Source organism: Mustela nivalis, assembly GCF_964662115.1.
Source record: "Mustela nivalis genome assembly, chromosome: 10".
NCBI classification, from domain to species: Eukaryota; Metazoa; Chordata; class Mammalia; order Carnivora; family Mustelidae; genus Mustela; species Mustela nivalis.
In genome coordinates, this window is record NC_139029.1 from 24099560 (window position 1) to 24119179 (window position 19620).

Below are 19620 nucleotides of genomic sequence, written 5' to 3' on the forward strand. Positions count from 1 at the left end.
GTAATCACAATAAAGGTAACCCACATCTGCCACCTGGAAAAATCAGCTTTGCCTTTCCTTTAAAATAGGATTAACCAGGGATCACTGTACATATGAAGACAACCAGTAGCATGAGAGACATAAACAAAGATAAGATTAGAAAGAGAAACAAATAGAAATAAAGTTCTCTTTTAGAAAACAGAGCTAACTCAGGAAATAGAAGATTCATAAGCTTTAAGCTTTTGATTGGGAGGTATCTGAGAAAGTCAAGGTGACATATTGTATTCATAAAATGAGAACAAAGGGCTTTGAAAAAAGAACAATGACAACAGAACAAGGAAAAGCTCTTTTAAGTTAAAAATATGATTGCTAAAGTAAGTATTAAGATAGAAGGGCTGGAGATTAAAAGGAAAGGGAATTTCCCAGAATATAGACCAAAAAGACAGAAACCGAAAATGAGAAAAAAGGACTGAAAACATAGGAGGTCAACATCCAGGAGGTCCAACTTCCAACAGGTCGGATTTCCAGAAAGAACAGAGATCACAGATGAAAATTTCCTAGAGCTGGAAAGACACAAGTTTTCAGATTGAAAGGGAGCCAAATGGATGCAAAGAGAGCCATTCTTAGATATATCATCATGGAATTTCAGAAGATGAAAGACAAGTTCCTACAAGTTCCCAGAGAGAGAAAAAAAAATAGGACATCCCTGCAAAGGAATGAGAATCAGACTGGCATCACATTTCCCATCAGCAACAATGAATGTCTAAAGATAATGGAACAAATTACTTAAGGAAATGATCTGTAATCTAGAACTTTACCTGGTTAACCTACCAAGCACTTATGAGGGCAAAAGTAAAGACATTTTCAGACATTTAAAGACTCAGAGAATTTCCTTCTTGTGAACGCTTTATGAGGAATTTACTTAAGGCTATGCTCCATCAATAAGGAGGTAAAAACCAAAAAAGGTATGATATGGGATATAAAAATATTAAAAAGTGGTAGTGCTAACACAGGAGTACAAAGAAAAGGAATTTCAAGGTGACAGCTCAGGAAACACAGATATGCAGCACATGGTCGTGGTCATTATAAGGAGTAGGGTCAACACTATGTTTATTGGAGGAACACATATTACTTAAGTAGGAGTAGCTTGGGTTGCCTTTGAAAGAAATCAACACAAATCATGTTTCCCCTTCGATAGTTCAGGAGCTAGTACAGATGGAGGTGAATTAATCAGGGTACCCACTGTTGTCCCTCAACTACCCCCTCCTCTATAAGTTGTCTAGAGCTCAGACCTCCCTCATTCAGAGCCAGCACAAGCAGAGGAAGTCCCCATGCACATTGGCGAACAGTGATCCTCAATGCTACTAGAATTCAGAAGAGACACAGGGCCAGGGCTTCATTATGATACAGGGAAGGATGGACTCTTCAAGGGGACAGGGATTGGGATATCAAGATGGAAGAAGGTTTCAAAGACTGGAAAACAGAAGGAATGAGTAAATAGAGAGGAACTGAGGAGAAAATGTGGAATGAAGAAATGAGAAGCATTTGAATAGGATGCTCTTTTAAAGTCTAAGTGGCAAGACTGTAAGCTCCTTTGGTGGTACTAGAGTAGTCAAACTGTGATCAATGAACAGCATTTGTTCCTTGAACTTTTCTGAAGAAATACTTAGGTTCGTACTGATATTTTGCATGAAGGGGTCAGTCAATCTGGAGATAGCAGATGAAGGAAGTGGACAGCAGTCACTTCTCACTGCTCTTGGCCCAGCTCTTCCCGTGCAGATAACTAAGAGGACAGAGGATACCTTCCCAGTCTGAGACACTAAAATCATGTCTCCTGATCTCTATCCCAAAACAGTCCCTACACCCTGAGGTATGAAGGGCACTTCTTGTGGGTAGGAGAGGAAGGGACAGAACCCAAGAGTAAGGGACAGAATTGAAGTAGGAGAGGAAGGGACAGAAGAAGCTTATGGTGGAATGAGATCTCTGAGGGAGAGAATATGTAGTGAAAGAATGGGTTGGGGAGTGAGAGCAAAAGCACTAGAAGGCACAAGATCTCTAATGAGATATATTTGTTGGTGGAAAGTCATGGTTTGGAAGAAGCAATATGGAATTGGAAGAATGCTGGGCCTTTCCTGGCCCTGGGTTATGGGGACCCTTTACTTGAAAGGGCCCCAGCATTCATGTTCTTAGAGGAGAACCAGTCTTTGTGGAGGGAAGAAGTGAAGACAGCTTTCTGGATAGTGACCAAGGGTGTATGCTGGTTGGCCAGGGAACTGGGATTCCAGATAGCTCAGGAGGAATGGCTGAGTGCAATGGCATCAGTGGGAAGCTTGGGGCTGGGACTGGGTACAAAATAGTATGGAGATGAGTACAAAAAAGCCTAGAGGGGCTTAGTTTTGGGAAGTTACAAAAGGAAACAGAGATGAGAGGCATGGTGGTTTTCAACTAGCGCTTCAGAAGAAAGACTTGTCTGTGTTGATACAGTTAGAGACACGGAGACCAAAGCCAAATGACATTTTCCATTTGTGATCAGTCTGTTCTCTGGGACCTTTTCTTAGGGCATCAAACAGAATGCTAATGACACATTGTTTGGGGAATCTCAGGCAGAGGCGAGAAGGTTGTGAGGGTCAGAGATGACAGATGTCACTAAAGAGTCTGTCACCACACTAGGAATCAAAGAACAAGAAACAGTGTCATTTCCTGTTTTTGTCTGTATCATTAGCAAAATTTTCCTTTCCTTTTTATTTATTTTTTTAAATGCAGTACACAATGTTGTGTATGTGGGAGAAAAGAGGACTTTCCCGTGCTGGTAGAAGTTAGGTGAAGGCAAATATCCTCGAGGGCAGTGAGTGTCAAAAGCTGTAGATTTTGCATAGATTATGGTTTAACGATCTCATTTCTGGGAACTTATTTTAAGAAATAAATGTGAATGTTCATAATGATGGAATTATGAAGATCTTAATAGCAGTGCTGTTTATAGTATCAAAAATTGAAAGATTCAAATGACCATTAGGATGATACTTAAATACATGACATTTTTCCGTACCACTATGCCACCACTGAAAATAGTGACAAGGAAGTATATTTAATTATGTGACAGATGTTAAGAAAATATTAAGAGCTTTGTACACCGAGGATGCCATTTTTATAAACAATACATAAAAGATCAAAGGAAATGTGCTGAAATGTTACACTGTGATCTCAGTTGATGGGATAATACGTCATTTTTCTTCTGCCAAGTTTTTATTCAAATTCTGGTTTGTTAACATACAGTGTAATATTAATTTCAGCTGTAGGATTTACCGATTCATCACTTACATGCAACACCTGGGACTCATCATAACATCTGCCCTCCTTAATCCCATCACCCATTTAACCCATTCAACCCATTCAACCCCCCCACCCCGCCCACCTCCCCTCCAGCAGCCCTTTGCATTATCTATAGATTCCTTTCCCCCCCAGATTTCTCGTCTGAATTATATTACTTTAAGGGAAAACAAATCCCATCAATTATGAAAGGCAATGCATGCAAACACCTGGTACAGATCATGGGCTTGATTGTGGGTAATGATTATGGTGAGCCTCTGTTGCTTCCTGGTCACCTCTGCCCCTCACCTCTTCTGATCTAATGCTTCCGCTAGCCCAAGCTGCTCTGCATATCTTGTGATCTCTCTCCCGTTCGGGGTTCTGCAAATGCTCTTGCTGTTGCCTAGAATGTTACCTTGCCAATGCCTGGCCCCAAACACCCCACTTGCTCTATAAGCCCGAGCCCAGAAGAGGGGAGCCCTCCCTAGGGAGAAGTAGGTCCCATCTTACTTCTGGGCTCCCACAACACTGTTTGTATTCCTGATACAGCACTTCCTTCCTCTGCCATTTTGCATTTATGTGGCTACATATCCATCTCCCTCCTTGCTTTGAAAACATAGAGACTGTTTTATGCATATGTATATCCCCAGGGCTTGAGATCTTACAGATCCTCAATATATGTTCATTGAAAGAATGAATTAATTATCAATGAGGACACCCACATTTGGAAGTGATGGTCCTGGGATGAGCCCAAGAGATGAGGAGGATCCAAGCCACGTGTCACCCTCTTTCCACATGCTCCTCACCTTGACAGAGAGGAATGGCCTCGCTCCACAGATAGTAGCCCTGGGGGTGCCGGGTACAAATGGCCATGCTGTGTCCCACCAAGCGGTAGCCGGCGTTGCAGCCGAAGTGGACGGAGCCTCCAGGCTGGGTGCTGGGCTGGCCCAGAAGGAAGCCATGGAGTGGAGCCCTGGGCAGGCTGCAGTAGGGAGCTGGACGACAAAATGAGGCTCAGGGGACCACACGCAAGCAGGAAGACGGATGTGTGCTTCCCTGCATGCCCCAGGTCCTTTTTCCCCCTCCCCGTCCCATTTCCTTGTCTTTGCTACTGCTGGGTCCTCTGGTATTTAGGGAGGTCTGAGCAGTTGATATTGAAAATGGTTGATCAGTGTAGTAAAAGCCAAAGAAAAGGAAAGAAAAGAAGAAGCCATGAAGCCCTGGATCTCTTTCGTGGCCCAGACGCAGTGCGGCCCACGCTGCTGAGCTCAAGCTCTTGAAACCCATCAGCTCCCGAAGAGGTGCGGGATCTAGATCCGGGCAGTGAGGGGCTGGCTCCACGACAGTGTGACTGGAGGGGTGTGGACTCTGGGGCCCTAGTTCTGACCTTTCCAGGTTTGTGACATGGGACACAGCCCTGAAGCTCATTGAGGTCCCCTCTCCTCCTCTGTGTATTGGGATGGGAAATGGCCGCCTCCTAGGCTTTTGGACAATTTAAATGGGATTGTGTTTGTAAAGCCCCCACCCTCGTGCAGGGCATCTGGTGCTCAGTAAGTGGTCCTTCTCCTTTCTGTAGTAGGGGGCCAGGGGAGAGGGAGCATGGCAATCCAGGACACACATCCACAGCCCTACTTCCCCCTTGGCACATGGCTTTAGCCAATTTCATTCGTTTATTCGACAAACGGATGTGGAGGGTTTATTACGTGCCAGGAGATATTCTAAGTGCTGGGAATACCACAGTAAAGAACACAGGCAAAAATCCCAGCCTCAAAAAACAAAACAAAACAAAACAAAAAAATCCCAGCCTCAGGGAGCTGACCCTAAAGATTCCTGCCGAGGATCCCCAGGGGATGTTCTGTGAGGCCGGGAATGGGGGTGACCGGGGAACACTCTGACCACGTACTTCTGTTGGCTCGAAGACTCCCCGCCTCGGTCTGCCAGGCAGGCATGCGACAGGGGAGGATGAGACCCCAAGGTGAGGTCCTCTGGACTCTTATTTGGCGATCACATCGCTCTGCTGGTGAAATGGGGTTTGAAAGCCCTCTGTTCCAGGCCAGACGTGTTTCCTGGCTCCTGCTTTGCCACCTGCGTCGATCAACCTATGTGTTTACCTCAATCAGGACAGAGTCTCAGGTATAAAATATCCTGAGTCATGGCAACTGATGTGTGGGCAAAGTACGCAAGTCTACTGTATTTTCATTAAGTTCTAATGGTTTCACCATGTAGTGAATCAACTTTCTATGAACAGGTATTCCAGTTACGCCTGACTCATTACCCCCAGATGTGATCAGTCTTTCAGAACATCAAGGAAAGGGCACCTCCTGGTCACTTTCAATTCTCCGTGTAGTGACCATCACACTGTTGTATCTCCCCTGTGAGAGCTGCCAGGGACCCCTGGAAGCTGCCTGAATGTCCCTGACAGCTGCTGTAAGGTTTCTCTTTCATCCCAAGGACACTGAAGCCTGGAGAGGGTAAGTGACTTGTCTAATAATCATTTGGCTAGTTGGTGACACAGCTGATCACTTCCCTTGGGGCTCATGAAGCTACCCTTCCTTTCATGTGCATGGGGGAAAGGATTTCCGGTTCAGTTTGTAGAGAACATGGACTCTGAGGTAGAAAATGTCCTTCTCTTTCTAAGCGCCCCTCAGCCTCATCTCCTAGAATGCCTCGGGGTCTTTAGTTAATTCCTCTCTGCCTCCATGCTGGCGGAGCCCAGCCAGTTTATGGACACACTCCCCTTCAAAATGGGCACTGGGATGCTTATCAAGTTTTCTTTCCAACCACAGACAGTAAATGTCATTTCAGATAAATGTCATTTCTTCCCCCCATCTTCTTACATTTCCAGCGATCTTTCTGTGCTCCTTATAGACCATGGCGCTGGTCAGCCGCCTGCCTGGTGTGACCCTGGGTTTGCCTCTGCCCAGCAGTTGTGGTGGACAGAGCAGAAGAGAGGCCCTTGGACTTAAAATATAGGCCATCTTTTGCTGCCTGGCTAACACTTCCCAGTTGGAGACCCATGTCTTAGGGTTCCTCAATTGTAAGGAACTTGTGTTAACATGTCAACAACGTTGGGCATGGGATTACCTTAGAGATATTATCAGATGATATGTAATAAACTTATCCAAAAGACCAATATAGGCTGTCCATAGGAGCAGAGGATATGGAAGAGCTTATAGTGGGGAAAGGAGCAGAAGAGGGTAGGTGGAGACTGTTGGGGACACTTGTAGAGCTATAGCGAGAGAGGTTCAGAGGAGAGAAGCTATTAGTTCCTGTGGAGGGCCTCTGTCATTGATGGGGATATGGCCCATGGCTTCCTTGGGTGTTTTGTGTAAGCAACTTCAGGGGATCAGGGGCTGTGGCTCTTCCTATGTGTCCTTATGTTTTACTCACCTGAATACCTAATCTTAAAGCCCTTCCGGTTGTAGGCGTGGTCAGATGACCAGCGCAGGTACACAGAGTTGCTTGAGCTGGTGACAATCAAAGGAGCTGAGTAATTCCCACTGAGGGCTTTCAGCAGAGGACTTTGTCCGGAAGGACCTGGGTGAGAGTACAGGACACAGGATGACAGACACGCACAGTTGCAAGTGAGTAGGTACCTTGATTCGATACCTCAAATGCAACCACCTCTTGTTTCTACTCCTCAAGAAATGAGACTAGGCTGAGACAGTCAGGGTCAGTGCAATGGTCTGTTCTTCTGTCCTTTCTTTGGATCCCCAGGTACTACACTGGGTGGTCTCTCCTCCGGAGCCCTAAAGCAGTGCTCCAGGATGTCACTGCCAACCTACAGGAGTCGGCAGGTAAGATGAAATCTATTTGCCATCTTGGGACTTGCCAACATCAAGCAGCTGGTTAATGTAAGAACTGGTTTGCAAACTGGGAACTTCTACTTTGCCACCTACTTCTCACATGCACACTTAAAATAGCTCAGTGCTTGTCATAGAGAAAAGCTACAGTCAAACATCGTGTCTCAATGTCATACATAAAAGAGCTCCTCAATATTCCCTTCCAAGGTTCTTCCAGAAAGCCCTCCCTCTTCTTTTTTCCTACATTTAATGCCTGGGAGTGTGTCTTAAGGTGGCTAGTACAAGGAAGGCAGAGTGTAAAGCTCGATAATCCATAACAGGATTTATTGCCCTGGAAATAGCCCTGAGTGATGGTTCTGATATCTGCCAAGACAGCTTGTGGAAGCTTGGCAAAGACAATGGGACACATTAAACAAAATAGAGCCATCGGAGCCGCTGTGACAAACTGTGAAGGAAGGGGTCAGAAGGCTCAGAAAAGTGGCATGCCAGAATAGGTCTATCACATCAGACCAAAATGCCCACTACCTGACCATGTCCCTCAGAAGGACCTGGGGAAATACTCCAGTTCCTAAAGCAACAAGGAACACACTGATGGAGGGGGTGAGCACCAGCACCATCGACAACCTGAGTAACAGCTGTCCTCTATCACCTAAACTGATGGAAGGAGATGCTGTCACAGAATTGGGCTTCCTAGTATTAATGGGAATGAGAAGATTCTAGAATACAGGAGCCAGGCGGAGGCACTTAACAGTCTAAGTGAGGCTAGTGTAATTGCTAAAATGGGAAGCAAGGTTGGAATGGTAGTGGGGAGGGTCTAACCTGTAGGATCTATGGTGGTGTCTCACAGAACATGATATTCTTAAGGGCAAGATAGATGGAAAGCCCCCCGATATATGAATATATGAACAAAACATCATGAACATATAGTCAAAACAGTGAGGAAAGCTGACCCCAATGGAAAGTTGCAACCTGTCACTCAGTTTGGAGACCTGATCCAGGTTCCATTTCATTCCAGAACACTTTGGCTGAAGGAGAAACTGGGTTGGCATCAACTTATATAGTAGTGATTCTCTCAGTCTTTGCCCAAGAAAAACTTACTGCTATTTCCTCAGGCAACTGAATATTGGAGAAAAAGGAATGTTCAGGTATTCCAAAGATTTTGGATACAGAATGTGAACTGATGCTGATACCTGGGAACCCAAAACACTATCATGGCCCCTCTGTTAGAAGTGTCTGAGGGTTGGAGCTGGTAATGAATGGAGTCCTGGCCCAGGTCCATCTCACAGTACCAACTTAACCAAGTGGTAGTCCTCAATTGTAATAGCTATGCCAGATGTTGTATCTTCATTAGAGCAGATTAACACTGCCTGGGTTGCATGAAATGCAGTTATTGATCTAACAAGACTCTCTTTCCAGACCCATCAGAAAGGAGGATCATAAGCAATTTGCATTCACAAGATAGACAACAGTATACATTCATGGTCTTGCCCCAGAGCTATGTTAATTCTCCTGCTCACTGTCAGAATATAGTATGAAAAGATGTGGACCATCTGGACATCCTGCAGGATATGACATATTGACTCTCTCTAGGAGGAGATCGTATTAATTGCCTCTGAGGAGCCAGAAGGGACAATTAGTGTAGATGCTTTTGTAAGACACAGGGCTCCAGAGGGTAAGAGATAAGTCCTACAAAGAGGCAGGTGAAATTTCCCCAGTGGTTTAAGGACACCTGAAACATTCTGTCCAAATTAAAGAGGAAGTGTGCCTTTTCCCTTCTACTACAAAGACAAAAGCATAATACTTGGTAGACCCCTTTGAGTTTCAGAGGCGGCATACTCTTCATGTGGGAATACTGCTGTGATCCATTTATTGGGTGACATGCAAGGTGCTAATGTTGAGTAGGGGCTGGAGTAAGAAAGCATTCTGTAGCAGTACTAGGTGGCAACAAAGCATCCCTGCCCCATGGGCCATACAATCCACTGAAGCCCATGGTATTGGGGTTTCTGTGGTAGAGAAAGATGTTGCATGGGGCTTTAGGAAAGCTCTAATGGGGAGGTAATGGCACAGATCCCTAGGGTTCAGAAGCAAATCTGCCATCTGCAGCAGGCAACTATTCAACATTTGACTGACTTACCATCAAAGATCTCAAACTCATCATACTGCTTCTCACTGAGAAAGTACTCCACTGTGAGGGAGATGTTGTAGTCGGGTTGCACTCTCACCAGCCAGGAGCAGGTCTGGAACTGGGGATAGCTTCCTGGGTAGCTCTGACTCAGGATCACACCTGTGGAGTCTGTCAGAAGCTCATTTGTTGGGCAGTGTACTTGGAAGAAAGAAAGAGAAATATCAGGTATATGGGATGGAAAGGGAACCAGGGCCAACACATTTCCCTGGTACAAAAGACAACCACTGGAACACGAGTATTTGAGCACATTCAAACAAGACCCCAAGGCCCATCATTACACTGCTCCATGGCATGAAGGGACCTCAGATTCTGTGTCAATGTTACTATGTTGCCGGGATTCAGGCCTGGTCAGTTGGTTGGCATTACTTCCTAGCTCAGATATGGTCTTTGGAGTAAAACTGACAATGATACAGACAGGCAGACAAGAGAAAGTGTCCCCAAATCCAAGAGTTATTCTATTAAATGGAATTTATGTGTACAAAAAGAGTATAGGGCAGATGTAAGTATATGGAGCTTTGAGTCAAACACATCTGGATTTATAGCCCACCTTGGTCTCTTACTAGCTGTGTGGTCTTGAACAAATTATTTCCTCTCTGTGCAATGGCATCTCTACCTCTGATGCAGAACGGTAACACCTGCCTTACAAGGCTATTGCATTATATAACATATTATACCATTGTAAATTAATATTATAATATCTATGATATTATAGGGAACAATATATCTATGGCATGCAACACAATGTCTTCATAAACTGTAGAGATGATAATGATAATGATGTAATTACACCAGGAACAGAAGGAACCAGCAGAGCTTGGCTGTGGCCTGATTAGTAGTATTAAGATAACTTAAGAAAACATGGCAGCCTAAGGAAGATAGTCAATGTAGAATTTGGGAAAGGAGTTGCTGGAGGGGCTAGATTGGATTTCCTGTGTCTGTCACCAGGGAGGTGAGAGAAGATGCTGGTTCTGAGGAGCCCTGCACACCCCGGCTGCCAGAGGGGTGCTCTCTCCTGCAGTACAGGGACCTGTCACTACTTCCTATGTGAAGCCAACTTCAGGATGGTCTCCCTCCCTTTGTTCGGGCTGAGGACGTCACAGTTAAGTTCTGAGGACTGAATCATCTTCTTCAGGCATGAAAGAGGCATGGCCTGGGCAGCAGTGACAAGTGTCCCAGTCACTACAAATGGAGAAATTGGGATTTTGCTGTGTATGTGCCTTTAACAGACTTCCTGAATGTACTGGATTCTAGGACACTGACAAAGGAGAGTGTCTGGAACTGCACAGCCAAGGGCAATCCTGAATCATAATCTGAGATGAGGCTGTTCTGGGGAGGAGATTGAGCCACTCAGTCTCCACCTGTCTCCACTGCTTCCTTCAAACCTTCTGCCTTCACAGAAATGGGACTTGCTAATCAGCACGGGGTCTGGGCTAACAGGCAAAAGTGCTTGCTGTGACCCCAAATTCACACAGCTCATCTGGGACACCTTTGAGTAGCTTTGCAACACACACACATTTTTTTTTTAAAGTACTCTCTATGCCCAACATGGGGTTCAAACTCACAACCCCGAGGTCAAGGGTCACATGCTCTACTGAGACAGTCAGGCACCCCCATCCCCACCCCTTTTGAATAGCTTTGAAAGGTACTAACTAGCTTCTCCAGAAAGAACTTCCTTCTTATTTTGCAAATGGGAAAGAAAAACAAATGGAGGAAAACAGACTTGATTTTGAAATGCTCCTCATTTTACAAAACTGATACCTCCAGGTCCCTGAAGTGTGGTGATATTTACATCCCCCCGAGCTTCGTGGTACCCTCCAGCTGTTACCAGGGCTGCTCTTGAAGCTCTCCCCTAACTGAAACTCCCCCACTGAGGGGAAATAGGCATGATTTCTCAAATGAGGTTGGTCCACAGGTTTGCCTTTTTGTGCGCAACTTTATCAGATCTGAGCATTAGTGACGACAAGTTTTTCTTTCCCTGTGTGCTCAAGATGTCTGGCTTTTGATGGTTTAGTAGTTTATTTAGAAGTTTATTCTTCCATGAAACCATCCAGTCTTGATGTCTTTGATGGGGTTTCCTCTGATAACATTCTCTATTTCTTTTAAAGAATTAAAAGAAATCCACTGAGCTCCATTTTATTAAATTACATCTTTCTAGAAAATATTTTGTATCAAATCATTAATTTATTGGCATAGGTTTGTACAAGGTGGTCTCATAATTTAAAATTTTCTCTTGCTTCAATGGTTATATTCCATTTTCCCTTTCTTATTTTTTGTATATTGCTGCTTTCTCCCTTTGTTTAACTCACCTAATGGTTAGATTATTTTGCCACTCTTTGTTCCAGGTACTTCTTTTTATTGATCAGTAAGGATGTTTTTCTGTTTTATAACTCATTAACTTCTCTTTAAAGTTCAAAATTTTTGAGATATAATTTATGTACAATAAATGAACAGATTTTAGGTGTGCAGTAATCAGGATAGATTATTATCATCACTCCAGAATGTTCTCTCAGGCCCCTCTGTAATTAATTAGTATGATCTGCCCCAGCCTCCAGGAAATCACTGATACTATTTCTATAACAACAGATTAGTTTTGATTGTACTAGAATTTCATACAATTGGAATCAGACATGTTATTTTTGTGTCTGGTTTCTTTTGCTAAACATAATGTTTCTAAGATTCAATCCATGGTGTTCCGTGTATTACTACTTCATTTATTTTTATTGCTCTGTAGCAATCACAGTATTCTGGTTTTTCATTTTTTCTATTTATTATTAATGAACATTTAGGCTGCTTCCAGTTTGGGATTATTATGGAATTCATATACAAGTCCTTTTGTGGATATGGGTTTTCATTTCTCTGGGAAAATAACAAGGAGTGTAATTGCTGGGCAGTGGGGCAGGTGTATGTTTAACTTTGAGAGAAACTACCAGTCAGTCTTCCAAAGTAACTGTATAATTTTACATCCCAACCAGCAATGTATAAAAATTCTACTTCCTCCACATTCTTGTCAACACTTGGTATTTTCAGTCTTAAATTTGAGGTATTCTAGTGGGTGTGTGGTAGTAGTATTTCATTAGGGTTTTAATTTGCATTTTCCTGATGACTAATGATGTTTTAGCATTTTTTCGTATACTTATTGGCTATTCATATATCTTATTTTACAAAGTGTCTAGTCAAGTCTTTTGTCCATATTTTTTAAAATTTATTTTTTAAATTTCTTTTCTGTGTTCCAGAATTCATTGTTTATGCACCACACCCAGTGCTCCATGCAATACATGACCATATTTTTATTGTACTGTCTTATTATTGAGTTGTTAAATTTCTTAACATAGCCTAGATACAAGTCCTTTAAACAAATATATGTATGATGAATATCTTCTTTTATTCTGTAGTTTGCCTTTTCTTTTTCATATTTAGTTTTGTCCATTTTTCCTTCATGTGTTTTGAAGCTCTTTTATCATCTCCATATAACATATATATCCTTCATAATGGAATTAACTCAATTGTCATTATAAAATCTATTTCTGATAATACTCCTTGCTTGCAATATTATCCAAAATTTCTTTATGTTTCTTATGTTTACCATTTGCATGATATATCTTTTTCTTTCCTTTTCTTGCAAGCTATCTGGTACTTATATTTAAACTGTGTCTTTAGTAGGAAATAAGTGGTTATTATTTAAAACCTCTAAATTTTGACATGGTTTTTATGTAGCAAAAATTTACCAACTGACATAACTATATCATTCAAATATTATATGTACCTACTTATTTTTGGTGTGTCATTAGATGAGGTGTGTGAAAATCTCCAACTGTAATTATGAATTTATCCTCTTCTCCCTAAAATTCTGTCAAAGTTCCTTATATATTTCAAACCTATATTGTTAGGTACATAGAAGTTTATGACTGTTATTTATTTTTGATGGATTTTTGCTACCTTAGATTTTAGAGGTTCGTACTTGCTACTTTTTCAAAGGTTTTTTTTCATACCAGGGATGAGTGACCCTTCTAGTTATGTCTTTAGGGAGGCAGATGAAGATATTCAAATCTAAGTTTATGAAAGCCTACAATTAAATTTTTTTACTTAACTAATCTGAAAATCTCTTTTTTTTGATTAGCAGTTTTACTGAGTTAACTTACTATGGTTACACATATATTTATTTGCATTTGGTTTTTCTACCTTATTTTGTGTTTTTGGTTTACCATGATTTTTTCTCTTCTTTAATGTTTCTATTGGATTAATTGAGTTCTCTTTATCCTTATTTTTGATTATGGTTTTACAACTTACGCATAGTAACTTGCATTCCCACAATCACCAAACTGTGGAAAAAGCCAAGATGCCCTTCAACAGACGAATGGATAAAGAAGATATGGTCCATATATACAATGTAATATTACGCCTCCATCAGAAAGGATGAATATTCAACCTTTGTATCAACACGGATGGGACTGGAGAAGATTATGCTGAGTGAAATCAGTCAAGCAGAGAAAGTCAATTATCATATGGATTCACTTACTTGTGGAGTATAAGGAATAACATGGAGGACATTAGGAGAAGGAAAGGAAAAGTGAATTGGGGGAATTGGAGGGGGAGATGAAGCATGAGAGACTGTGGACTCTGAGAAACAAACTGAGGGTTTTGGAGGGGAAAGAGGTGGGGGGTTAGGTGAGCCTGGTGGTAGGTATTAAGGAGGGCACGTATTGGTGGGAGCACTGGGTGTGGTGCATAAATAATGAATCTTGGAACACTTAAAACATAAAATAAAATAAAATTAGAAAAAGAACTTACACCTACTATGGCTATCCATATTAAAAAACTATCCATAAAATTAAGCTTTATTTTTAATTTATATATTTAACTAACATAGTGGGTTAATCAATATCAAACCTTCTCCTCAACAAGTGAGGGTCTTGAGCTTACTTACTCTTTTTTTCTTTCAGTGTCATTTATTTGTCCAGTTGTGTGTATATTTTTAAATCTACTATGGTCAGTATTGCTTACTTAGATTTACTACCCTATTTTACTGATTCCTTAGCTCATTGCTACTTTTTGCATCTGAACCCTTCTACCTGTATTCATCCTTTTTCTTAATGAATATGGTAGATATTTCCATTCTTTACCAATATTAGGTTTTATTTTTATTTCTTGAGCATACAAAAAAATTCTTGTGGTATTTTATTAACATGAAATATCCAGAATAGTCAATTTCATGAGACATGAACTAGATTGGTGGTTGTCTAGAATTCTTTGGTGGGGGCAAGGGGGCTGAAAGAAATGGAAGCTGACTGCTCATCAGTACAGTGTTTCATTTTGAGGTGACAAAAATCTAATAAATGGCTACAAAGCTCTGAATATACTAGAAATCACTGAAGTGATTTAAATGGATGAGTTGCATGGTACATGAAGTTTATCCCAATAAAGCTGATATTATAACAAAGCCAGTGAAGGGTCACATCTTGAGAAGCCAAGTATAACACCAAGTCCCAGAGGAAAGCATGAGGTTGAGGATAGGAGTAGAGCCAAGAAGGCTGGAGCCATGTAGACACAGAAACAAAGCCAGAGATGAGAAACTAAGGCTGGAACAAAGCAGGGAAGCTCTGGAGCAGGATCAAAGCTAAAGTCCACTTTTATAGGGGGGCTGGTTGTTTGGTGTATGGGTAGGTCAGCTCAACTTAGAGATAATGAATTTCTCAGTGTATTGGGGCAGCCCAATTCTAGGGCTGCGGCTTCTTTCTTTCTCACTAATGAACCATATTGTGGATTCTCTTCTCTTGCCTTATGAAAAGTGGTGGAAAAGCTGACATGTTTCTCCACACACTGCTGAATATTTGCTGGTAGCATTAGTACCAGAAGCAGTAATACTACTAATAACAATAATAATAACCCGCACTGGGCAGTAACTATGTGCCAGGCATAGTTCTAAAGTGCTTTACATTATTAACCCATTTAATTCCTCACAGTAAGTCCATGGCATAAATAATATCATAATCTTCATTTTATAGATGAGACAATTGAGGCACAGGACAGTTAAATATCTAGTCCTAGGTCAGAAGTCTTTTGAGTCGAGAGTTTGTTTTTGGTTTTAGTAAGGATCACTTGGTGAAGTTAATTCATTTTCTGTCAAGGCGTCACACTGGAGTGAAGTTCAGCACATAGGACCTTGAGTACATCTGCACTCCAGTAGCGCTAGGTTGGTGTGCAAGCCCACCTCTCCCTGAGGTCCCAGAACTTCTTCCTTCCAATGATTAGTAGGCCATTTCCACAGAATGCCAGTTAGAAAAAAGGAAGACAGAGATAAAAGTGGTTATATGGCAATCTGTAGCCCCACTTAAGAGTAGGACCCAAGAATTTCTCTAGAGCAATCATTCATTCATATAAACAAACATTCACCAAATGCCCTCTTACTTTATGGGCAGGGACTGGGAAGATAAAGAGGAGTAAGATAAAGAATACATTTTGGAGGAACTTGAGACCCACAAAGGCATGGCTCTGTGCAATTACCTTCACATACTGGGGGTGGTCCTTCAAACTGTAGGTAAGCTCCAAGTCTGCAGGTCAGGATTTCACTCCCGACTAAGGTAAAGCCAGGGAGGCACCTGTAGCGGACAGTGTCACCTGCCAAAGAGAGACCCATGTGGGGATTTGCTGGCAAAGTCTGGGCGAGGCACCCCTTAGTACTTAAAAACCCACTTCCAGGCAGGTCAATCAGTAGTGGGTTGTGCTCTGCTCAGGTCAACTCCAATCAAATGACCCAGAAAAACTGCTACCTCCTTCTCACAGCTCAGCCTTGAGCTTCCACATTCCAGGAACTTTTTGTAGGGAGCTGCATGGATTCATTTCTCAAAACCATACTGACTTGAATCACAGAAGAAAACTGCCTTCCTGTCTCCTCTGCCTATTGATGGCTAAAAGGAATTGTTTGTATTTTTGGAGCAGACTCAGTTGACAGAACATCAGCCATCTTGCACTTGGCCTACTGTTTCTCTCCACGGATGGGAGGGAGAGATGCACCTTGCTGGCCAGCCCCAACCCAACCCGGTGCCTCTTCGCCTGCCCAGTCCTTGCTGGTTTGGGAGGGGGTACCTATGTTGAATTCTTCATTCTCTGTGACGACTTCGGCATTGGGGAGGATGGTGGGAGGAGGGCATTTGGTGAGTGGATAAGCTGAAAAGACAGAAGCAGACAAATTGGTGTAAGAGCATCATTCTTGGGGCACGTTGTCATTCACTCGTTCAATTCTTCACCTTCTCATTCCTCATTCACCCACACAGATGCAAGTGACTTTTGATCTGTACACAGGGCAAGTTTAGCCAAGTACTATTTAGCAAATCTGCTGTCATTCTTTGTTTGTTTCTGATGCAAAAACCAGGAGCTATATAGTAACACCAACAATAAAGGAGAGGCTTAGTGACAGTCACCAGCACTGAAGGGAAGGGGAGAGAAGCATTTCCTGAGCACCTACTACATGAGACTCTTTCACGCATTGTCACCTTTAATTCTCATGGTGGCTGATCCCTCTGCGAGGTGTTCTTCCTCTCTTTATGAGAAAGCTGAGATTCAGAAAGCTTTGGTTACTTTGCCAAGGTCACACAGGAAGTGAGTGCCATAGGACTTGAATCTGGGTCTGGCTGCTCTCAAATCCCATATTCTTCCCACTGCTTGACATCCGAGTACCGAGTGTAGCTCATGTGAGTGCCCACTAAAGCCAGCTGGTTTCCCTTCGGACAATTGGCCAGACATCTTCGGCTACAGTGGGTTTTCTACACTGGACACCACCCTTCTGGGCAGAGACTGGACTGTTTGTGGATGGTTTTGCTGAGACAAAGCTCAGCGTGGGCTCACGGCTTGCCTTCCCTTCGCTACGTGGCATGCAGTTGGTGCTATGTAAGTGAGAGTGGCTGTTGCCATTGCTACTGCTGTGATTACTTCCAAAGTCCCCCCAAACTCCATTATGCTTTTTCACAAAGAACATTATCTCAAAAAAATTACAAATGTAATACACTGTCCTGAGAGAAAATATGAGATTTTCTATGACAACAGTAGGAAGAAAATTAAACTCATCCACAGTGCAGGAGGGTTTCCCTTTCCCTGCGTCCTTACCAACATCTGTGGTTTCCTGTGTTGCCTATTTTAGCCATTCTGACAGGTCTGAGGTGGTATCTTATTGTATTTTTGACTTGTATTTCCCTGATAATGAGTGATGTTGATAATCTTTTCATGTGTCTGCTGGTTAGCTGGATGTCTTCTTGAAAAATGTCTTTTCATGTCTTCCCATTTTTAAACAGGATTATTTGTTTTTTAGGTGTTGAGTTTTATAAGTTCTTTGTATATTTTTGGATCTAGAAAGTGCACTACCAGGTATTTACCCAAAGGATAAAAAAATACTAATTTGAAAGGATATATGCACCCCAATGTTTATAGTAGCATTATCAACAATAGCCAAATTATGGATATGGCCCAAAAATTCATCAACTGATGAATGGATAAAGAAGATGTGATATATTTTATGTATATATATGTATATACATACACACACATATATACACATATATATGTATATATTTTTATTTCATTTATATACACACATATATATGTGTATATATATATGTATATATATAATACTCTACTACAACCATATTACTAAGCCATTAAAAAGAATGAAATCTTGCCATTTGCAATGACATGGATGGAGGTAGAGAGTATTATGCTAAGCAAAATAAATCAGTAAGAGAAAGGCAAATACCATATGAATTCACTCATATATTGAATATAAGAAACAAGACAAACGAATATAGAGAAAAGGAAGAGTAAAACCAAGAAAAAGATTCTTAAGTGTAAAGAACAAACTGATGGTTACCAGAGGGGAGGTGGGGGGTGTGGGTTAAACAGGTGATGGGGATTAAGGCTTGCACTTGTGATGAACACCAGGTGATATGTGGAAGTGTTGTATCACTAAATTCTACACTTGAAACTAATATTACACTGAAGGTCAACTAACTGGCATTTAAATAGAAATATGAAAAAAAACCTAGAAATGATTAAATTGTATGACCTTTTAAAAGTATAAGCATCTCCTACTGAATGTCAGTGACCCACTTCCAGAAATCAGATGTTCCATGTAAAGATGCTAACTAGGAGCCTATTTACAACCACTTCAAGTGGGAAAAAATTACAGTGCATAATCCCAAACTCAGAAAGTGTTTAAAATAAGATGTGTGTGTGTGTGTGTGTGTGTGTGTGTGTGTATGCAAGAAACCATAATGCTGGAAGTTCAATACTTGAAACATTACTGCATGACCACCCAAGAATGACTAGTGTTATAACAAAACAGCGGCTCTGTTCATTCTAGCACATACACTTTGCATACCATAGAGCACCACACGAACCTTCCCAGCGGGACACATTGTGAAACCCTAGCCTGAAAACAAGGGTAATGTGGGTGCATTTCCAGGATGGTGCTGTGGGTGGTACAGCATGGCTGTACATCAGTGAACATCACATCATCACAACCTCTCAGAACCAGCAGCAACACAGATACACATTCTAAATGTTTGCCTGGGATCCCAGTGTTTTACCAATTGCAATTGGAAAGTAACCTGAGACTTTTCCTATATATAGTTTTGTTGAAAATGTTGTATTATATTTTGATGATTTAAATCATTTTCTTTCTGTAGATATATTGGCTGAAAAATGTATTGAGAGACATAGAAGCTTTAGAAAATGTGAGTATTAAAACCAAGAGGCACTCGTGGGGTAACCACGAAGGTTTAACCGTGACTTAACATAAACCAGGGAGGACCGTGCCTGTATTGGATGTATGCTTCCATTTTTCTCTCCAGGAAAATGACTGTAACTGATATCAGCAACAGAGTGGCTGTTTCTCTGACACTGGATGCTACCATTCTTCCATCCGACTCATTTAATGATTGTGGAGGGCTTAGCCTGGGTCAGGCACTGTGTTAGGCACTGAAGATGCAAGAGTAAACAAAACAGACAGTCCTTGCCCTCATGGAACTCAGATAAACAAAAAGGTAGCATTTTTTTTTTAAATTGACATTTGATAACAAGTTAGGTTAAACATTTTTTTCATAGATGAATAGACTAGGTTTTTCTTCTTAACATTCTGTTAGTCCTTTGCTCCTATTTTTCTTACAAATTTGAAGAACCTGGTGCATATTTAAGATCGATTTCTGGGAGCACCTGGGTGGGTCAGTTGGTTAAGCATCTGATTTTTGATTTTGGCTCAGGTCCTGATCTCAGGGTTGTGAGGTAGGGCCTAGCACTGGACATGGAGCCTGCTTAAGGTTCTCCATCTCTCCCTTTGCCCCTGCCCCCTCCCTCTCTTAA

At 41.8% G+C, this 19620-nt stretch overlaps 1 protein-coding gene across 4 annotated transcripts in view; it reads right to left on the bottom strand.

Annotated features, from left to right (window-relative positions):
- Nucleotides 1-19620, bottom strand: part of CSMD2 (CUB and Sushi multiple domains 2) — a 607752-nt gene that overhangs the window by 69084 nt on the left and 519048 nt on the right. For all 4 annotated transcript variants that reach the window (XM_082686557.1, XM_082686556.1, XM_082686555.1 and 1 more), the window contains 5 exons: nucleotides 16357-16437; nucleotides 15775-15888; nucleotides 9223-9411; nucleotides 6676-6822; nucleotides 4092-4280 (listed from right to left, as the gene is read on the bottom strand). In XM_082686557.1, coding sequence (XP_082542683.1) covers nucleotides 4092-4280; nucleotides 6676-6822; nucleotides 9223-9411; nucleotides 15775-15888; nucleotides 16357-16437 — 720 coding nt within the window. The remainder of the gene's footprint in view (nucleotides 1-4091; nucleotides 4281-6675; nucleotides 6823-9222; nucleotides 9412-15774; nucleotides 15889-16356; nucleotides 16438-19620) is intronic.